Here is a 22,571-nt window from a genome sequence, read left to right as displayed (position 1 = left end):
TATGTTCAGGTTTTAACAAACTAACGTGGAAAACCAGGTGGATTCGTCGAAGGCTTTTAGGTAATTTCAATTGGACTGTCACAGGGCTTACAATTTGTTCAATCGAGAAAGGACCAACATACTTAGGACCAAGTTTCTTTGACTTTTGAGTGGTTTGTAGATATCTGGTGGACAAAAAGACTTTATCGCCCACTTGATATGGTGTTTGTGGAGTCCTCTTTTTGTCTGCAAATTTCTTATGAGCCTGATGTGCATCATCCAATGCTTTACGAGCGACTGGCCAATTAAGCTGGAGTTGTGTTATCCATTCATCTAATGACTGAATACTAGGCCTCTCACGAGGGAGTTCAGGTGTGGGTACAAAGTCTTGTCCCGATGCCACCCTGAAGGGGGTAAATCCAGTACTACTATGGATAGAATTGTTATATGCCACTTCAGCAAATGGCAATAGGTCAGCCCAATTATCTTGCTGATAATTTATGTAACATCTAAGGTATTGCTCCAATACCGTGTTAGTCCTCTCACAGGCCCCGTTAGTTTGGGGATGGTAGGCGGAGCTTAATCCCTGGGCAGAGCCCAATAACTTCAGGAACTCCCTCCAAAAGTTCAAGGTAAATTGAACACCCCTCAGAGATTATGCGTTCAGGAACCCCATGTAATCTATAGATATGCAATATAAACAGTTTAGCCAACGTTTTTGCAGATGGAATCTTCGAACAAGGTATGAAATGTACTTGCTTGGAAAACAAATCAGTTACCACCCAAATAACCGTGTTTCCCCCGCTTTCGGGTAATTCCACTATAAAGTCCATGGAGATTTCCTTCCACGGAGCCGTTGGTCTAGCCACATTTTGTAACAAGCCTGCTGGCTTACCAGGAGGTCTCTTGGCTGATGCACAGATAGAACAGCTAGCCACATAAGTCTCAATGTCCTTCTTCAAAGTAGGCCACCAGAATTGCCGCTTAACTAGGTATAAGGTTTTCACGAATCCAAAGTGACCAGCCGCTTTAGAATCATGAGCTTGTTGTAAGATTTGGCTCCTCAGTTTCACTGGACATACAACTTGGCTCCCACCCAGGCCATCTCTAACTGTACAGTTATTTGAATGAGCCAGGAACCAATCATCAAGTTTTAGAGCATCCTTTAATTGTGCAGTCAAATCATTTGATAGATCCACTTCCTTCTTCTTCTTTTGGGCTCTAGTAACTACTGGAGCTGCCAACTGTTTGATTGGGACAATCGACCGTACTACTTCCTGGCGAGCACTATTATATTGAGGTAGTCTAGATAGAGCATCCGCCATGAAGTTCCTCCCCCCTGGAATGTACTTCAATGAAAAATTAAACCGCTTAAAGTACTGAGCCCAGTGAGCTTGTTTGGGGGACAGCTTCCAAGGTGTTTTTAAGGCCTCCAAATTCTTATGGTCAGTCCACACCTCAAATGGGTGTTTTGCTCCTTCCAAGAAATGTCTCCAAGTCAGTAGGGCCCAACGAACTGCAAAAGCTTCTTTTTCCCATACGGCCCACCTTCTTTCAGTTTCAGATAATTTACAGGAGGTATATGCACAGGGTTGTAAAATCCCCTTCTCACTGATTTGCAGCAATACCGCTCCAAATGCCACATCACTCGCATCGGCTTGGATTACGAAAGGAGCATCCATGTCCGGGTGCTTTAGCACTGGTTCAGCAGCAAACAGTCATTTCAGCTTTTCAAAGGCCGCTTGACATTCCATGGACCACTTCAGTGGTTTACTAGGCTTTGGTTTCGCCTCCCCTTTGGTTTTTAGGAGGTTTGTGATAGGCAGTGCTATCTTTGCAAAAGCTGGGATAAATTGTCGGTAAAAATTGGCGAATCCCAAGAAACTCTAAAGTTGTTTTCTGGTGCGTGGGGGGGGGGCATTCCAACACAGCACACACCTTCCCTGGATCCATTTCTATACCCTCATGTTAGATGCGATACCCCAAATAGTCAATTTCTCCTGATGGAATTCACATTTGGACAATTTAGCATAAAACTTAGCAGCTCGGAGTTTCTCTAAAACTGATCGCACTAGTTTCACATGTTCATCCCAAGTCTCCATGTAGATAAGAATATCATCAAGGTAGACCAAAACCCCCTTGTATAAATGTTCATGTAAGACCTGATTAATCATCTGCATGAATACTGCTGGGGCCCCCTGTAGGCCAAATGGAAGAACACGGAATTGGAAACAACCTATCGGGCAGTTAAAAGTGGTTTTCCATTCATCCCCTTCCTTAATTCGAACCCGGTAGTACACTTCTCTCAAGTCGAGCTTCGTAAAAATCTTCCCCTTGGCCAGGTGGGCCAGCATGTCCTTCACCAGTGGGAGGGGGTACACGTTTTCCATGGAAATGGCGTTCAGGTTTCTGTAATCAACATATAAGCGAAAGGAGCCATCTTTCTTTTCATGGAACAGTACTGGGGCCGCTACCCGGGGTCTAGCGGGCTGGATGAAACCACTTGCCAAATTTTTATCGATAAACAACCGCAGCTCTTCTAATTCCCGCAGCGTCATCGAGTACAGCTTCGGTTTCAGGAGTTTCACCCCAGGTAAAATTTCGATACTACAATCTGTTGAACAATGAGGGGGAAGTTCATCTGAGGCCTTCTCACTGAATACTTCCTTTAAGTCCCAATATTCCTCCGGAATTTTCTCCTCCCCCTTCAGTTCCTCAGTACCCATGGAAGCTAAGTCAATAGGATTCTGGAGTTTCAGTTGAGATCGCCCCTCCCCTTCCGGGCGCTGGTCGGTACGTATACACAATGACTCTCTTCTCCAATTGATGTGGGGGTTCCGTTTCCGGAGCCATGGAAATCCCAGTATTAGCAGCTGTTCCATCCCAGGGGCCACAATAAAACACAGTCTCTCTATGCTTCCCCATTGTCATTTCTATGGGCTCTGTCATGAAACGTGCAGGCCTGCCCCCCCGTCACTGATCCATCCAATTGGCAAAAGGCTATGGGCGTTTTAAAAGTTTTTAGTCTTAAGCCCATCTTCTATACTACTTCCAGGCTGATCACACACCTTGTGCACCGAGTCTAGTAAGGCCGGCATTTCCCCTTTGGGCACCGATGCAGGCACCCTTAACTGCACTGGAATGGTCATAGGGCCCTTGTTTGGACTTACCAATGAGTCGTCTTCCAAATCGACCTCACTCTCTTTAGAGGAGGTCGGAGTTCACAGCCCCTCTCCCTTCGGATGGGTGACCTCTACAACCTCCCCCGTCTTAAGCGCCGTTTCGCGAGGCTTCGCTGGGGTTTTTTCCGTTTTTTTTCCTCCTCTTGGCGTCCCCTTTGGTTCCAACTTGGCCCAGCAGTCTGCAGCCCGGTGACCTTCCTTCCCACATCGGAAGCAGATAGTAGTCTTGAGTCTCGCCGCCATCCCTCCCTTTTGGGGTTTGAAGGCTTCTTGAGGACGTGCGGGGGAAGGCTTGCTCCAACCAGAGCCTCTCCAGCGTCTGTTTCGGGTTAAATCAATTTCCACCTCTGCTGTCAGCACGTACCACATCTGCAGATCATTGGGGTCTCTTCTGGCAATGCAGCTCTGGTATATATCTTCATCTAACCCATCTTTGAACGCTTTTATCAGGGCTACTTGGGACCACCCTCGAATAGGACATGCCAGCTCTCTAAATTCCTGGGTGTAGTCAGCCACTGATTTCTGCCCCTGATTTCTGGTCTTCATCCTAATCCTGGCCTTACATTCCGCCAGTGGGTCCTCAAACCTTGCCGCAGAGCAGTCATGAACAGGTCATAATTCAACAGCTGGGGAGCATTATCATTATGCAAAGTCACCATCCACTTTGCAGCTGTTCCCTCCAGAGCCCTGGTAACACATCTAACCTTGGCTGCTTCTGAGGAAAAATCCCCTCCATATTCCTCCATATAGCTCCAAACTTGTGCTAGGAAAAATCCCAACTCAACCCCATATTTTACTTCCAACGGAGGCAATTTTGGAGTTCTACGTCTTCTGGCAATTACTCCTCCTGTTGGGGGCCCCGGGGCTGCTGCTTGCTGCTGCGGTAGCCCAGGTTGATTTATGGGGATGGCTGCTCTGCTTCTTCTGGCTGGGGCTGCCTCCCCCTCCTCTCCCTCATACCTTTGTTCAGCGTGAGGCTCTCCGAGGGCTTCATCTATGAGGCGCCTGGCTTGATTTAGTAAAAAGTCTTTCCTTTCCCTCTCTTGCCATGGCTCCTCTCTTCCACGCTGACGGGTAGTGGTGACTCCTGGGGGGGGGGTGTCTCCTCAGGATCCTTCCAACCTACTCCCAATGGCCATTTGGGTTTTACAGCTGGTTTTTCCCCAAGGTTGAGCTCTGCTAACAAGTCAGCTTCCCTTGCTTCCTCTAGCAGCAGCGAGTCTTGCCCTCCAATGGCACCCAGGTCCTCTTGGTCGCTGGGTGGAGTTGACATGATGTTCAGACCCCCTCGGAAGAAATTGTATTATCTCTCCGGGTGGGCTGGTAGGGTGAGATTCAGAATAATGTCAGCTGGTGCTCCGTTCAAAATCCAAGAAAGAAATACTTAGACTCTTGTAATTAGAGAAAAGATATATTTTACTGGAAGTCAAGTGGTAGCAACAAGAGAATTCTGAATCTGAGGAAATAGGCACGTACATCACATATATCAAGGGATTGAAATGTTCCCACCCCCAATAGTTCAAACGGTCCTTCCAATTAAAAGTTGTGAACCTCATCATGTGGACATCTCCAGGTGGTGATGATTAGTTGACCTTGGCTTACTCAGATAAAGGTTTGCAGTTGCGCAGAGAAGAGAAAGCTAAGCAAGAAATAGAAACCCTCCTCAGTTTATACAATATTAGTTAGTAACACCTATAGTCCATTTCCCATACTTTTCCCCCTTCCTCCCCCCGTTACTCATGACAGCCAGAAAGAAGATCTTGAAGGACAGGCAGGTTGAAGCACCCCTGAAGCCCTAAGTGTGGGTGAGCTGCCCAGGGCCCAGGTTTTTGGAGGAATCTTTAGACTGGGATTTACAGTAGTTTGGGAGCTCTAAAGATGTTCTGTTTTCAGACTGGCTTTCAGAATTTCTCTTCTGAACTTTCCTAAAACAATTAATTAGAGCCTCTGACCTACAACAAATACCAAACAACACTTCCCCCCACCTCTCTTTTTGTTCCCCCCTTTCTTTTGGGTGGGGGGGAAGATGGTTTATAATACCACATTTAATCATCTGTATTTTTAAAAACGTGAATCTGGATCTTGTGTCTTGAGAAATCCAACAGAATTCCAAAGCATCTACAGTTACCATTCACCAATCCTATTGTCAGTCCTTTTCTTACAGAAAGGTTACTTTCTGCTTACTGCAGTTACTTTCTCCAGCCCGAAGAATGACTATGCCCTAACTGGCATTCTTTTGCACATTGCTCTGCTCAGGGAATGGGAGCCCTCCCTACTCAAGAACAGCTTCTCCTTTGCATGACTTGCTCACTTGTCACAGAAGGAATGATCTGCAGAGTTCGGGCTTACCAGGATCAACCAATGATTTGTTAAATATTTCCTTCAGTTTTCTGCTCTTCACATTCCTCCCTTGTGCAAGGTTACGATACATTTCGTAGCCTATGATCATGACGCCGCCTTCATCCTGCCACCTTTGCAACATAAAGCCCCTCTCTTGAGGGCGTTTCACGGTTGCTAGTTCAGCGACCTTGGGAAAGCAAGCAAATAAGTGATTTTTTATAAGTCAACATGTAATTGTAATGTGCTTTCCACGTATAAATGTGTATCATACACTCAAAGTCAAGAAGTTCATACTTCCAAACATCAATTTACGGTTCCTAAATGCAGATACACTCCACCTATCCATATTACACATTAAGTACCTCAAGTTTTTCATGGTCTTCCAGGCCTTCTTGCCATTTTTCAAATTCATTCATCCAGTTGAGGGCCGTGTTCAATGGGCACACAACAAGGGCAGTTCTGAAATCCAGTTTGTCACTAAGCAAAATGGTATGAAGGAAACTAACTACCTTCAAAAGAAAGGCAAGAAAATCAGCATTAGAACAAAACGGCACCTGGGTAAAACAATTTTTTTTAAACAAACAAAAAATCTGAGACAGAACATGAATTATTGTTTTAAAAACAAAAAGAATATTTTGATGTACTTAGTGTGAGATCACAACTTTCTTCTTACATTAATTTGCTGAGAATATTTACTATAGTTTCTAACCAATAACCAAATGGTTTTGTCCCCTTTCCATTTTTCTTGATTTTAGGTAACCCATTTTTAGCTACCATAAGTTGTATGCAGCACACAAACTCAAAATACACTAATGTTTTTGGTATAGGAATGAACAAGGAATTAGGTCTGGCTCTTAATGAAGTTACTGAGAAAGGGAACATATGTTCCTCAGAAATACTTTTAACCGTTTGTGTGTGTGTGTGTGTGTGTGTGTGTGTGTGTATACACCTATATACATACACACATAGTATGTATGTATATGTTTAAGTGTGTATGTATGTATGCATATGTAAGTATGCATGTATATATGTAAGTTTGCTGTATATATCGGGCAACTGCCTAGATAAGGCCCTGCAGTTTTCTTGGCAGGATTGGTCGGAAGTGCTTTGCCACTGCATGCTCCTTAGGGCTGAAATGAAGTGACTGGCCCACGGTCACCCAGCCAGCTTTGTGACTAAAGCAGGAGTAGAGTTTACACCCTCCTGGCTCCTAGCCTCTAACCATGACATGAAACCAGATCTCTTTTTTGTGTCCATCACCTGCCAATTCTCTCCTTTTTCTATGATCCCAAACACCTCCTTCCACTCGTGCTGCTTCCCCGTGTTTTCAAACCGGAAAGGATTTCATGCAGAAGGAATGACTTTCAAAGATAGTTGAAGCAAACCCTTGGGGTGTAATTGACAGGTGTTCTGACCAGCACTGGGGAGTCAAATTCAAGCCCAACCAGAGTTTAACTGAGTGACCTGACAGATCATTCTTTCAACTTATCCCCACCACGGGATTCTTCTGAAAACTGAATTTCAGTCCACTCCATTCCACGAAGTAGCTGAATTCCTGAAGAAAGTGTAGTAAAGGTATCCAAGCTATTCATTCCTCTCTCCAGGAATTATATATAGCAGCAGTAGGAACATGCATTAGGTAACTTGGACACGTTTCACCAGGTTTCACAAGACATGATCAACTTTTGCTGGAAGAAGCTGGAGGGAGCAAGGCCCGTCGTAGCCAACAGATCCTTCAACATACCTGCAAGGTCTTTCCCAAACCCATACAGTGGGCCAGAATGCATCCAGAGCCTGAAGAGTTCTTGGTTTTTTTCAGAGATTCACAACAGCAATCCCACATGAACTGAACACCTAGAAGCAGTGTTTTTAAAAAGATCCTTTAAAATTCAACAATGGGCTTATTTTGGGCTCTGAAGTGCAAGAGCCGTAATAGAACACTGTAACGATAGAAGACAATATTCGTAGCTCAAGGCTGAACTTTGGGGCCCTTGGTGCTTTCTGAGCTTGGTGGTTTTCTTGCAGGCATTTCATTGCCAAACCAGGTAACACAATCCATGCATCGATGATGTTCCTAATTTAGGTATGAAACGTCTGCAAGAAACCCACCAAGCTCAGAGAGCACCAAGGACCCCACAGAACACTAACCAAATAGGGGGATTCAAGTTTTTTTACTCCCGGTTCTGTGGGCATGGCTTGGTGGTCATGTGACCGGGTGGGCGTGGCCAACTTGCCATCATCACTCACGTCAAAGTGCCTGGCCTGGCCTCAAAGGCCTCATAGAGATACAAATTTCCCTATCTATTTATTTACTACTACTGAACATCCAAAATACACTATTTAATCCTACGTATATATGCCATATGTGTACATACATATTATATAGTATAGTGTGTATAGTGTACATTATCTACTATATCTACTGTATGTGTATGTACACACGCGCACACACAGCTGTTCTAAAACTATACACATTCAACCTCATTTACTGCGTTTGGAAAAACACACCCAGAGTCCACTTTCTACCACACATTTAACTATAACTTCTGTACATTAGAACATTGCACAATTGTGGTCATAAGGGAAGGACTATCTCTGCCTTCCTCTGCATGGCAGCCTTGTCCTAGTAAACTCCTTCCCTTTTATGGCAATTTTCCTCTCTGTTAGAGGCATCAAAATAATCCAGACGATATAAGGTCTCCTGCTGGAGCAGGGGGTTCGACTACATGGCCTCCAAGGTCCCTTCTAACCCTGCTATTCTATGATTCTGTAAGGATCTCCTGCTGGAGCAGGGGGCTGGACTAGAAGATGAGATCCCTGAGATCCCTTCCAGGCCAGCCCTAGATTGCTGTGCTCTTTCAAAGAGTCTTCTGAAGCCAGCGTTTGTGGTCCTTCCTTCCTCTCCTTGTTTTTCCTCCCTCCCTCCCTCCATGTATCTTATCCATCCATCCAACTATATCTCATTCACTTTCTTCTCCCTCCCCACCCCCTTTCTTTCCCTTCCTTCCATCCCTTTTCTTTCTTTTTTTCTTTCTGTCCCTTTTCTTTCTTACTTTTCTTTCTTGTCTATCTCTTCTCTCTCTCTCTCTCTCTCCCTTCCCTTCCTCCTTCCCTCTCTCCTTCTAAAGCTAGGAGACCCACCTTAAACAAAAACTCTTTTGGATGAAACCAGCCATTATTATCCGGCTTATTCAACCCAAAACACACTCTCTCTCTCTCTGTCTCTGTCTCTCTCTCTGCTTCCAACCAAACCGCAGCAGCACAGGAGGGGCCGGCGCGCACATGGCAGCCAGGAAGGAAGTGGCAGCCCCCAAAGCTGAGATGTTTGCAGGGGACGTAGGAACTTAGTTAAGCTGCCTGGCAGGCTGTGACATTGGGGAGGGAAAGAACGAGAGATGGGGAAAGCGGAGCTTCTAGCAGCTTTTCGCTGAGCCTCCTTGCAGCAGGGACTGGGACGCCTCCTCCCTCCCTCCTGGCAAGGACAGGAGTGGCTGTGGGGAGTGCGGGAGGAGCCTTCAGCCGATTCCGCAAACGGAACCCAAAGTTAACTGGCTGAATACCACCACTGCCTGCACCACTTCTAACAGAGGTCCCGCCTTCTCTTGAAAGCTTCCAGGGATGGAACTTCCACAACGTCTGAAGGCCAGCGGATTCACGGGCTGATGGCTCTCACAGTCAGAAAAATGTGAGAAAAGCAGCCGTTCAGGTTTGCCCTATAGGTGCCCTGGGAAAGCTTGCTAGGTTTCCATCTGGATGTATTTAGCCCTGCAGCAGAGTTTCCTGTGGGCAATGCAACAGGGGTAGGAGGGGGGGGGTTAGGGTCACACGGTCCCTGTGCGCACATGTGAGAGGGAGCATTTTGCCCAAACTTAGGCGAGGGGCCAAGGCAGGCAGCGGAGGCAACCGGGGAGGAAGGCAACCGGGGCAACCAAGGCCAACGGGCGAAGAACAGCTGAGCCTGAAGGCAGGCGTGAGGGGGAGGGGTGGGGAGAGAAGGGGAGGGGCCAGTTAGTGGTACGATTTGCCAGTTTGCCGAGCTGCCCATCATCGTTGCTACGGGTTCAGGAGAACCGGTCCGAATCGGCCGAGTACTCCCTGACTCTAACCTAATTGATTCAAAACATACATTTCCTAAATCTAACATTTTAAAATAAAAATTGTCATGCTACCTTACCATCTACTTGATGAGGTTTAAGCTTTGTCACTATGTTTCGATGAACTTGCAGTAATGGTTCTTTGGTTTCTTCATCTTCGTCTAAAACCAGCTTAGTTGTAATTGGACATTTCAAATGTGTATCTTCTAGTTCTATCACCTGGAAATATTTTGAAGGATATGTCCATTTAATTCAAGATATTCAACTATATTCAAGTAAGTTGATTAAAGAAGAGGCCACCTTCAATGAATAAATGACACAATGAACATTGAAACCGGGGGTGGGGTGCGGGGAAGCATGGAAATTAAAACTTGGAGGTCTGAGGGGACAATTAAAAAAGTAATTGTTTGGAAAGTCATACAAAGAAAAAGGAAACAGCAGAAAAGGGAAATACAGGAATGTTTTTTTATTTGATTATTTTCTAAGAATCATTGTTAAATTAACTGGGATATATGTAAAGATGGGATTATAATAAGGATGTCAATTACATTAAATGAAATTAAAAATATAGTTAAAATGACCTATGAGAATTGTACTAAAAAGACAAATATCAGTTTCTTCAATTAGCGGAAAAGATTAATGTATTAGAAAAAATAAATGTTCTAGAATAAAGAAAAGAATACCATGTAGAATCTAATCTAAAATGTATATGTGATATGTAATATTTAGATGATAACTAAAAATGATTATATTATGGTAATTTTTAATATGAGTTAAAGGGGAGTAAATTGAATGATGTATAAGACAAAAAGGTGGTGCACTCAAATGTGTAATTAAGGGGGAAATCTTTGGAATTATTAATATTAAGATGGAATTTATTGAATAATGAAATAAGAATATGTGATGAAATTGCAAATATGACAGATAAAAGTACAAGAATATAGTGAATACAGAATAAGAATATAGTGAATATAGAATAAGAAATAAAGAATTTTAAGGTATTATATAAAGAAGATAAGAGTATAATTAAAGAAAAATAGAATTATATGAATTAAAATTGGATAAAATAAAAGCAAAAAATATAAGAATATTTTTGAAAATTTATAGAAAATGGAAAGTGCAATGATATGATAAGAAACTGAATATGTGAGATAGATATGTAATTACGGTCATGTTTGTATGGAAAAGTAAAAACCTAGAATCACACTGTTCAGTAAAAGAGATGTAAAAGATTAAAAATAAAAAACTTTTTGGGGAAAAAAGAAAAGAAAAGCAATTCTATTTTCAAACACCTTGCCAAGTACTTTTGCAATTAAAACACTTAATCGTGTTCAAGAAAAATGCTTTCAACAGTAAAATTGCATTAAACAAAGCACTGATTATCAAATATAATTTCTATTACAATTCTCTTTTAGCAAGTTAATAGTTTTGTTTTTCCTCAAAATACTTGTTTGAAAAATCCTGGTAATATCCCAATTAAACAAATATAAATACTTCTCTGAGCTTCTCCCTTTCACGTTCCCTTTCTGCAATCCGTTTTCTTCTCTCCTCTTCTTCTTTCAATGCATTTTGTGTTTCTCTTCTGAGTTTATCATCTTTAATAATCTTCCTTATTTTTTTCCTGCCTTTTCCGGGAGATTTAGAATCATCATTATCGTCATCTTCAGAATTACTCTGTAAAAGTTCCAGAAAGATATATTCTTAATCATGATTTCAAATAAAACACAAAACACTCTTTCAACAAGATAAATAATTTACCGTTATTGCCTTTTATTGTTTAATAATTCCAAATACTAAGACTGGCTAACCAAACTGCATAATGGACCTTTTGTATTTACGGCAGGCGGAGCATAGAGGGTATCACTTGCATTGAGATAGTACAGTAAGCATTTCCCATGTGTATAAATTGAGACCTCAAAGACTAAATTTCTATTTCCTTTCCATTATATTGCTTCTATATATAGATTTCCTATACTTCCACAGCCCTTTACTGTATTATAAATCACACAAGAGCAAAGTAAAACAACAACAATTGGTGCAAATTTTTAAATTTAATTTTTAAAATGCCATGACTGTCACACAATGAAGTGGGATTTGGTGTGAATTTGGAATAATCTGTCCAATCCAAAGTAAAGCTATTGAAAATGATTATGCTGATATCAGAGGATAGGATGTAACAGTTGCTTTGTATGATATAAAAGCTTGCTCTACGTTTAGGACACAGAACCTCAGAACTGGAAGGGGCCATTTAGCCCTTGTGTCCAAATTTAAGCGTTCCTGACTAATGACTATGGAGATTCTCAGTCATGGTTGTCCCAAAGGTGCTTTTTCAAGAGGCAACTGGACTATCTTTGTTTCTGCTTGAAGAAGTTTCGCTCCTCATTCAAGATGATTTCAGTTCTGACCGAATGACTCAGAATTCTCCACCATTCAATCAGAGCTGAAGAAGCTTCTTGGATGAGAAGTGAAACGTCTTTAAGGGAAAACCAAAAAGTCCAGTTGCCCCTTGGGGGAAAAAAGCACCTTTGGGATTTCTGACTGATAATTATTCAGTTGCCCCTTAAGTATATCTAGTGAAGGGAAGTCCATCCTAACTTAAAAAATACGCAATCAGGGAGTTTTTCTCTTAGATGACCTTCTTAAAAACGAAATCTCTTTATTCTATTACATTTGGTCTCCTTTTAAAGAATGCAATCATCTCCCCATCACTCCCCTTTTCTCCAAACTAAGCTCCTTGCTGCTCTTTCTCAGGGGTCTTAATTTATGCTTCCCCAATCAACTGTATTCTTCTCTAAATCTGTCCTCAATTTTATGAATCTTTTCAAAACTAGAATTGGCCACAATACTTGAGTTGGAATTGAACTAGAACATCTATCCTTATGATGGAATGGCACGTGGGAATGGCCTTGGGAACAGTGGGAAGTCCCTCAGCCAGTGGCAACCTAGCCCCTAGAAGGAATAAGGATATGGGGAACATCTCAGACGCGACCCCTCCCTATTTCTTGAGCAGTAAAGGTGATGGGGGAGAAATGTTATTTTCAGATTTGCAAGATGCGATTAATATAAGCTTACAATAAAGTATATTTCATTCATCTGCGCATGCTTCCTTGAAAGGCTGACAGTTGCCATATCAAACTTGTTTGGAAAGTTTCTTTAGTTTCAAAAATATCTCATTGTAGTTGGGAAAGTTATTTGTAAAAGATTTTTAAAATCATGCAGATTTAAAGACAAAAACAAAACAAAAAAATGCTGGTCTAACCTTGTTATTTTCACTAGATGAGTCTTCCTGGACTTTTATGCGTCTCCTTTTCTTCTTCTGTTTGTAACTCCTCTGATTTTCTTCTATTTCTGCTTTCTTAGCGGATCTAAAAAATGAAGGGGTACTGTTCTAAAAAGATTATTCTTGGCTAACTATACTGACCACTGTTTTTTTTTCTTATTTTCCTCCAAGATTTTATATACATTTTTCAATCTAAACTACTTAAGAAAATGTAGCTGCAGTTTCCCCCTCTTTCTTTATGATTCAGATAACTTGTTTCTTCTGCATTAAGATTTTAGAATGAAGGAGTACAGTTAGGGGATTTTTACATTGCATTAATAGTGGCTTACTGGATAGTGTTTTATTGGCTGGTTTGCATAACTAGTATAAAGCATGATTTACAAACCATATTACAATATCTCAACCAGAAATGAAACAAACCACACTGGTTCCATGCTCTGTGTTATGTGTGAAACCAGGCAAAAACTACAGAAGTATACTGGATGCTTATCTTTTTTTAATAAAAGAAAAAGGCAAACCTACCTGGATTTTAGGGAACTGGATTTGTAGAAAAAAAAACTCGATAATTCCAAAGCATTCCAGATAGTAAATAGGGTTTTGTTTCTGTCTTTTTAAAAAGCAGCATTATAAATCTGAATTTGGCATTCGGGTTTTAATGGCTAAAGCAAGATTTAAAAATAAACTGGAAATAAAATTTCTGGATTGGGAAGGGCTTTGTAGTTTTTATCACTACAGATTTCTGCAGAGATTTTTCTGCAAAATTATTAACGCTAATAAAATAGGACCTAGGACATCCCATCAAAAAAAATGCTACCTGGTTCTAGGACGTTGATCGTCTTCAGATTCACTCACTTCTTCACTAATTCCAGATTCACTGGCTTCTGAATTACTTGAATCCTCACTGCTCACTTTAAGATAAAACAATTTAAAAAGTATCAAGAAACTATACATTTTCATAAAATTACTTAAACAGAAGCCCAAAATTAACCGCAAGATAACAAGAAACAATAAAAACTATATCCTGCTATCATGTAACAAATGCAAACCTGTCATAAAAAAAACTGCTTAGTAAAACAAATTTACACACTTATATTATTTGTAAATTTGATTTGCAATAATTATGTGCCATCAAGTTATTGTTGATTCTTAATCAACCACCGGTCTTCCAACAGTGATGAGAAATAAACATGTAAGTAAAACAATTTAAGTCAAAAATTAGGCTAGTATATCAAAAATTGATATACTATTATGATCTGCATAATGATTTGAATGTAAAATTTCTAGGTTTGAAAACTATTCCAATCCAGCTCAGTGTTGCAACGGTTTCATTAATCCCAGAAGCATTCTGAATCCAATATTTCTCATTTAAATACTTCTAGAGTTTTTAGAAGAGCAGCAGTGTGTTGCTTCTGGCAAAGTGGGACAGCTCATTTTAAGATGCTTGCACAGAAATGCTTGCATCTGAAATGTATTGCAGTTTTGATATACAATGTTGTCTGAGAATTATTATGGTATTAATGAGTGCTAATATTAATGCTTCCTGATGAAAAATATAACAATAAAAGGAAAGATTGGTGTTTTTCTATGAATATTTGTTTCCATTTTAGCCATCCAACCATGGATTCTAACTTCTAATTCTTCCAAAGTGAAAAGTCCCAACGTTTTAAATCTCTTTTTCCATATGAAAGTACTAGTAGCACCTACCTCCAATTCTGTCCCAAGAGCTAAGATAAGGCTATTCTGAAACTGAGGATCCCAACGGAAGGAGAGAGAAGTGACTATCTAACCACAAGTAAAAGAGATCTACTTTCTTAAGACCAAAGAAACTCGTCCTTAGGATGTGTTCTTGAATGTCTTATTCACACAAGGATAACAAGGTGGGTGGAGAGACATGGGAGCCAACAATCAGAGAAAGCCTGGTACTATCTTTGCAGACTGGCAAATTTTACAACAAAGCATTAGCTTTTGTGAGTTGCATCAGATGTGAGCTGTAGTGCATGAAAGCTTGTCTGTTAATCTGAAAAGACAAAAATAACAAATCTTTTTGGTATTGTAGAGAGTCACCCAATGAATCAGACAGAATGGATGGAAATAATTAGCCTGATTCCCAATTGGCAAGAAAAATCTGCAGTAGCACATTTCTTCCAACTGCCTTCTCAGAGGCATTTAAAAACAACTTATAATGTGCTCTCTACTATCTAGGCCCATTAAGAGGGCTACAGAAAAAAATAGAATGAAACTTTTTAATTCTATTGAAAGAAATAATTAACCTTACAGATAAAAGGGAAAGGATTATGGTATATCAGGCATGGAGAAAACCTCAGATTCTGCGACATTCCCCTTCTCTGTCCCCAACCCACTTCCTCTGGCAGTTTTCAAACTCTATAGACTCTAGTTTGAAAGATCCCTTCTGCTTTAAAAGATGAACTTCCATAAAAGTACCAGCCCTCCTCCAGAATAGCCAAACTGGCATAGTCCTTAGGAGAAACTGAACATTCTGGATTTCTTCAGAACATTCTTGTCCCTGGAATAATTTTTGCTCACAGCTACATAAAAAGAGAGAATCGCTGATTGGAAGGGCGGCTATTTTTGATATCTTTCCTGCCGAGTTTGATTGCCACCAATAGCCACTTCTGCAAGGCATTCCGGTTTATTCCACAGTGGTGCAGAAGGAGAAAGGCGAGGTCTTGAAAACAGCATAGGCTCCAAATGAGGGTGTCATGAATTATTAGAAAGGGAGAACGAAAGGACCTCAGAGGACAAAGCATGTCGTAGACAGAATCTTTGATACAGGAGGATGTTTACCTATGCTTCATGATGGGTTTGATCCAGATTCATTTGAAAGAAAAGCTTCCCTGAATCTTGTCTAGCTATAAATATGACTGTTCTATCTAAACCACTAAGTGTGCAAGTTGGAACAGCCAAAATGGAATTCTTGTCTGTTGCAATCTTGCTGATCAGAATTGCCTGAGTCTCTCATCAGCAAGGGAAGGAAGAAGAGGGTTGGGGGAGGCAGGGAGAAGCCATGATGCCGGAGTGCAGGGAAGCCATATGGGAAGAGTTGCGGGGGTACACTTGTAAATCTGGACACGCCGCCCAGAACCCAAATAGTGGCACATGACTATAGGGGCCCCTGCAATGGCCATAACTTGGAGGACCTTCTACCGTAACTACCATTTAATCAGTGCCATTGTATCTTCAAATGGTCCCTGAATGAATAATTACTAAGCAAGGACCACCAGTAAACTATCTACTTCACATAAGAGTGTTTTTTTTTTTAATGAAATAGGAAAACGGGGATAAGATTTAGTGATTAAAGAAATTGTTCTAGACACATCCAATCGCTTGGGCCATATTTAAAGCAGCTGTAAAGAAGTGAGTGAGATTTCATGACGCATCCTTAGCAGTAAACGTGTAATAAAATAATTAAGCCAACAGAGCTCTTGTTAGTTCACACACACATCAATATAAACAGACTTAATACCCTTCCTCCTATTTCTGCGTTTAACTTCTTTTGCCTCTTTAGATTTCCCCCTTTTCTCTTCCTCGGACTCTCCATCACTCATGGTTAATTTGTGCCTTAACAAACGGTGCCTGTATCTCGGTTTCTTGGCCTCTTCAGCATCTGAATCCGAGTCAAACTCCTCTTCTTGTTCATTCTCTCCTGTTGCAGGAAAACAAAAAACATAAAAAAACCTTACATGCACAAATTCTTCTAGTTTGTATCATTGTCAGATTTATATCAATATAATAGTGAATTAACTGTATTACAACAGTCTCTGGAACAAGCACTGAACAAATCATTTATTTTTACTAGTGTTGCTCAACAAGTCACATTTAAGTGGTAAAATAGCTTTCTGGTTACCCTTCTCCAACCACCCCTCAATTCATTTGAGCACTTGGGCTCCATCCATCCAATGATGCTGCGGAGGGGAGGCAACATGGAATCCAGAGAGTTAATTTTGCGGATAAATAAAAATCCTCAGGGCAAAAGCTTCAGTGGCATATCCAGAACCGAAGCAGTGCTGCGCTGCTTGAGAGGGCTGCTCTAGAGTCCAGGAGTCTGGCCAACCAACGGCACAAGGAAGCCCCCTCGTTTCCAGGCCGAAGGGCTTCAGAGGCAGCCACCCCAGCCAGCCACCCACCCGACTTCCATGATCCTTACGAATTCTTCCAAGCCTTTTATGAAGCAGCCAATCTTGGAATTAATCTAATAATAGATTCGCCATCATTTACCATTTAATGTTTGGCTGGTTATGGCGAATAATAATATGCTATTGAGGAACTGTTATAGTGCACTTTGATATGAAAATGCATTCAAATATTTGTTTTTCTGTCAGGTGCTTACCACTGTTATTTATGTTTTTGGCTTGCCTTCCTTTCTTTTTCTTCCCATCGTTGGATTCTTCATCAGAAGAAGCATCCTCCTCTGAGGAAAGATTGGCTTTGATTTCTTCTAAAAGCATTTTCTTGGCAATTCTTTGAAGCAAAACAAAAAAGGTGTATTCCATTGGTTCACCAATAACAACCAAGAAGCAGATCAAGCATTATTTAAAAAAAAAAAAACTTGAGCAATTGATGGCCATCAGCAACAGAATTGGGTCTAGAGCATCAATCTGCTTATGGAAGCAGGAGTTGCTAAATATTTTCAAACATTTTCTATCCACTGATTAGTTTGCTGTAGAAGTAGTCCTTGTCTTACAACCGTTTGTTTAGTGACTGTTCAAAGTTACAAGGCACTGAAAAAAGTGACTTATGGCCGTTTTTCAGAGTTATGACCGTTGATGATCAAAATTCAGATGCTTGTCAACTAGCATGTATTTCTGACGGTTGCAGTGCCCCCAAGGTCATGTGATCACCCGTGGCAACCTTTTAACAACCAAAATGAATGGGAAACGTAGATTCACAAGATCGCCTTGAACAAATGCGGTGATTTGTTCAATAACTGTGGCAAGGAAGATCCGAAACAGGGGCAAAATGCACTTAACAACTGTCTTGCTTTACCACGGAAATTTTGTGCTCAATTGTGGTCATAAGTCAAGGATCATCTATAGTTTCTGAGGCTGTAGTTAATACAACCACCGTGCTTCCATTTTCTGCTTCTTATAGTATCATACTATCACTCTTTATAGTACAGCAATTTTAACTGAGTATCAGGATCCTGTATCAGTCATATTTCAATGATGAAATATCATTTTAAAGAGAAAGCTTGAAAGCCAGTTTTTGAGTGCTAACAAACCTTAAAAGCCCTGGCTAAGAACTTGAAGGCAGATAAAGCACAGTGGCATCTTGTGATACACCTCGTAACGGACACTGCTCAAAGGAAGCCCATGTACTTATCCTAAGCATTAGACTGGTTTTCCTGGCTTAAGGGTTCTTGTTGACTGTCAAACTCTTTTTGTTTTAATCATAGTACTAAAAGCACAAATAACCAGCAGGACCTCTGCAAAGAAATCTCATATCAAGGCAAGCCAGGCAGTTCAAAACAGACAGCAACAACAACCCAAGAATGATAAAAGCAAACTTTGTCCTCTCCTTCTCATGGGCAAGTAGCACAGGATACAGAACCAACCAACTGCAAAAGCCTTGAATTGAAGGCAACCATAATAGAACCTAAGACTATACTGATGGGTCTAACTGGCACAATTTAAAATAGAAGCAGGCGACCTCATTCTGATGAAGATTATGATGATGGTGATGATAACAATAATAATAATGACAACAATAATAATAATACTTGCTGGCAGCAGCCTGTATCAACCATCAGTGCCAGTCAATGATATTTATGATACATTTTTAAATGTTCAGTTGACTGACTTTCATGTTTAATGAATAAAAGAAATAATAAGTTTCACCATACTTTTTCAATTTGACACACAGGTATTTTTGGACTAAAACAGATCCAAAGAGCAAGGCTGGTATGTACCATTGTATTGATTCCCCTCAATCTACTATAACTCTTTAGGGAGCACTTTTCTTCAATGACATTGAATGGGAAGAAGAAATTTAACACAAAAGTAAGTTTAACTATTTAACCACGGCCATCCTTTTATCCAATGCTGTGTCAAGAATATTTGGATTTCTCCAAAGCAATGAATTAAACTTGTCAGCAAACTAGCATAGCTAGAGAAATTCTGGTAGCAAGAAACCAAAGGTGTTGCGACAAGGAGAAGAGCTTCAAGTGGAAGGCTTACTTACATCAATTTTGACATAAGTTGGGGATTTAAAGGTCACCAAGCCCTATGAAAGTATGCTTTTACTGATAAAGGAGAATATTTGTAGCTCCGGGTTGAAATAAGGGGTCTTTGGTGCTCTCTGAGCTTGACTGTTTTCTTGCAAACATTTCGTTTCCCAAACTAGGCAACGTCTTTTTGTGCTGGTGAAGTTACCTAGTTTGGGCAATGAAACGTTTACAAAACAAAACACAAAACAACCCAGCCCAGACAGCATCAAAGACCCTTCATATGCTTTTGCTCACTGTGTATTTTTGCTGTCCAAATTAACAGGTTTGAGCCTGCCAGTCCACCATGAATAACTCATACATTTTCCTCAGTCAGATCACAAGATGTGCAGGTATATTAATCAGCATGTTAAATTTTATGATGAACAACACAATAACAGTTAAAATGATTACTAGGTATTAAGTAGGTTACCCCTGAACGTCATTTTCACTCCCCAAATTTAGAAGTGTCCATAAATATTCATTTACAATTTTTTTACATTTTTTTTTTTTTTTGTAAACCTGATTCCATGTTTCTGGAATCCTACAACAGATTTTGACCTTGGTTTCTATGGAAAGCAAAGCCAAAGAAAAACAGAAGTATGACAAAAGCTGAGGTTTTTTCTGTTAACATTTTAACTAAATGTGTCAGTTTCAATTTCTGATCAAATTGTTGCATTTAGTGTTGACAAACACTTCACATACCTAGCTTTTATCAAGTGGAACAAAGAAGCAAACCATCTCAAATTATGCTTGGGTTTCAATATATGTAATATCAGATAATTGGACTTCCAAAAGGAGACACATATTCTAAGTGGGGGGGCGGGGGTTGGACTAAATGATCTACAGGCTCCCTTTCAAGTCTGTTAAAAGTCATAACTGATAGTAAAATGATTTGCTGTTTCAAATAAAGTCCATTTTGACTGCTGTAATGACATAATGGCATTCAGAAAATGCTCATTAGGAAAGGAGATGCAGCCATGGGAATGGACTTCAGAGAAGCTGAACCCCCTCTATTCATTAAATATCTTTTAGTATAACACAAACACTATAGACAAATACTAGTGTATTACTTGGGTTTATCATCCAACCTTCCCATATTGTGATATAAAGAATGTGAAGCTTATGCTCAGCATAATATAAACTACTTTAAAATGCCTTTAAAAAGCACATTATGAATTAGATCTGAAGTACATTAATCACAACATACATTTGATTGTCAAGGAAACTAACTCTCTGATGTAAAATCATTGTTTTAATAGCCAAGATAGCAGTTATCTGCAGAAGCAGATAATCCCATTACCAGAAGCTAATGCTGCCTTATTTTTCTTCCACAAGATTGTTGGTGACATTGTCAAATGTTTATTCAATTTATAGTACTAAAGTGAGAATGGCTTTTACTCCTTTCCAAGTCTACAGTATCCTGATCTACTGCAGTTTCAACTGCAAGACTAAATGCATATATATTTGCATAGCCACATGTGTAGTTTCTATTTTCCCCCGCTACAGGCAATTTTTGACATCAGCTCCGGACATGGTCTCCTGTACCCACAAATGCATGACTCAACATGGTTTATAGCAAGGGGGGGTGAGTGTTAAGGAATTTGGAAGGCCATCATGCAGAGGGTCAGAGATAAGAGTCCCAAATCCATGTGCATGTTTTCTGAGATGTCTTACCAACTATCACGCCAAGTATGTTTGCAATTACATATTTGACATACTCTGAGTATGAGAGTAAATTAAAAACATTACATACTCTAATTCAGTTTAGTTGGTATAACATGACTAAATAGTGTTAAAATTTGAAACTTCCAAGAATGGTAAGCTGAATATTAGAAGACAATATAAATGGCAGTAGCTAAATAAATTGTTTCCTATTACATCTTAGTAGAAAAAATGTGTTTCTTAAATTAAATGCTTGGACGAGAAACATGTTTTACAAAAATTTATTGCATCCATCAAATACTTCAAAGGCATTGTGCATGAATACACTATGAATCTCTTAATGAACAAAGTAACTCCAAACATATTGAAACAGCACTATTTAAAAATTCAGACAAACCAATAATAAACAAATACACACCACAATGAAATACAGCACTGTCTGTTATATTAAGACTCACTAAAATATTGCAAATTGGCAAAGTTGATTTTAACATTTTTAACAAGAGGCATGTTAAAATGGTTTCTTCAGAAAAAGAAAGTTTTAAATACCACTGTCTAAGTTGTAACAATACTACAGATCTCTTAACATCTTTCTTTGGCCTGGCAGAACTGTTTCGTCCATTAAAAAAGCAAAAGCGAGCAACAGTCAAATTGCAAGCCTAAGCGCATTTACTGGAAAGTTTGGATTGATTGATCACAGTGCAACTCCCAGAGGCAGATTCCATGCGCAGGCAAAATCAGTTCAACTTGCAAATGGGAGCATTTTTGTGCTGCATGAGCTGCTCTTCAGAGTGTGAGATTGAAGGTACCACAACAGGGAGGAGAAGCAGAAGGGTCTCCCTGCCTGGTTGTCTTTCTGCTCTTGGGACCCTCCTAATATCAGACCAACTACTTAATTGCCATTTCCTGACTCTGAAGCAAAAGTGATGCATTTCAATACATGTTAACCAACGTATACATATTGGTTAATTACATGTCTATGAACACCAACTCCATGTAAGAGAGGTAGATCAATTTTATTCCTGGATAATACAGTATTCTGGGGTTTTCCCACATTAAAGCAAGTCCAGGAATTTTACGAGCAAAATTTTATTTTTTGATTACAAATATGATTCATTTACTAAGCACTGTGAATTTTTTGAAAAATCCAGCTTTTGATTTTTTTGTTAAATATAATTTTTCTGCTAGAAATTAATTTTTAAAACTTAACAATGAAAGAATGTACTCTACTTTCACTCTTTGAAAGTCTTAACAGAATTTTTGAACAATTTCCTCACCACCGTTTCTATAGCAATCCCTAAACAAATATTAAAGTTCATTTTCAAAACATTTTTAAACATTGTATATGAAAAGCAAGTAATAACCTAGAATAGCAGCATTTTATCTGTACCCAGCTCCACACTGGAGAACAAGTTAAGTGATAAAATTCATTTCAGGTACAAAAAAATATGTTTTGTTTTCTCTAGGTAAAAACCAGTTGACTTAGTAACAAACAATTCTAAGCCCCACAAAGCCAAATGCATATCTATCACTCCCCAAATATTCTATTGAGTTTGCTGGAACAGTTCCCGCAAAGAAACTGCTTGATAACCAACACTGGGCATAGACTCCTTAACAAAAGCATGCTGTCAATTCTGTAACAGTGCAACCCTCTGAATATCTTCTTAGTTTAAGTCCCCCATGTGTTCATGAGGCTTCATGCCCTGTTAAGTCTCTAAAGACTGCAAACCTGTTCTATTCATTTAAAAAAATCAGTTTAGTTGGTATAACATGACTAAATCGTGTTAAAATTTGAAACTTCCAAGAATGGT

General features: G+C 39.9%; 1 protein-coding gene across 1 annotated transcript in view; it reads right to left on the bottom strand.

Moving 5' to 3' along the window:
• The window catches only part of ATRX (ATRX chromatin remodeler), a 98,651-nt gene that overhangs the window by 29,439 nt on the left and 46,641 nt on the right, over nucleotides 1–22,571 (bottom strand). The window contains exons 11-19 of the mRNA XM_026703099.2: nucleotides 17,224–17,354; nucleotides 16,360–16,539; nucleotides 13,690–13,783; nucleotides 12,855–12,960; nucleotides 11,090–11,269; nucleotides 9,676–9,814; nucleotides 7,246–7,355; nucleotides 5,864–6,010; nucleotides 5,511–5,688 (exon numbers count right to left, since the gene is read on the bottom strand). Coding sequence (XP_026558884.1) covers nucleotides 5,511–5,688; nucleotides 5,864–6,010; nucleotides 7,246–7,355; nucleotides 9,676–9,814; nucleotides 11,090–11,269; nucleotides 12,855–12,960; nucleotides 13,690–13,783; nucleotides 16,360–16,539; nucleotides 17,224–17,354 — 1,265 coding nt within the window. The remainder of the gene's footprint in view (nucleotides 1–5,510; nucleotides 5,689–5,863; nucleotides 6,011–7,245; nucleotides 7,356–9,675; nucleotides 9,815–11,089; nucleotides 11,270–12,854; nucleotides 12,961–13,689; nucleotides 13,784–16,359; nucleotides 16,540–17,223; nucleotides 17,355–22,571) is intronic.

This window comes from Pseudonaja textilis, chromosome 12 (assembly GCF_049901715.1).
Source record: "Pseudonaja textilis isolate UNSWEBS1 chromosome 12, rPseTex1.2, whole genome shotgun sequence".
Taxonomy (NCBI): Eukaryota; Metazoa; Chordata; class Lepidosauria; order Squamata; family Elapidae; genus Pseudonaja; species Pseudonaja textilis.
The sequence above is the reverse complement of the archived record's forward strand: the minus strand, read 5'-3'. Positions and strand labels throughout refer to the sequence as shown.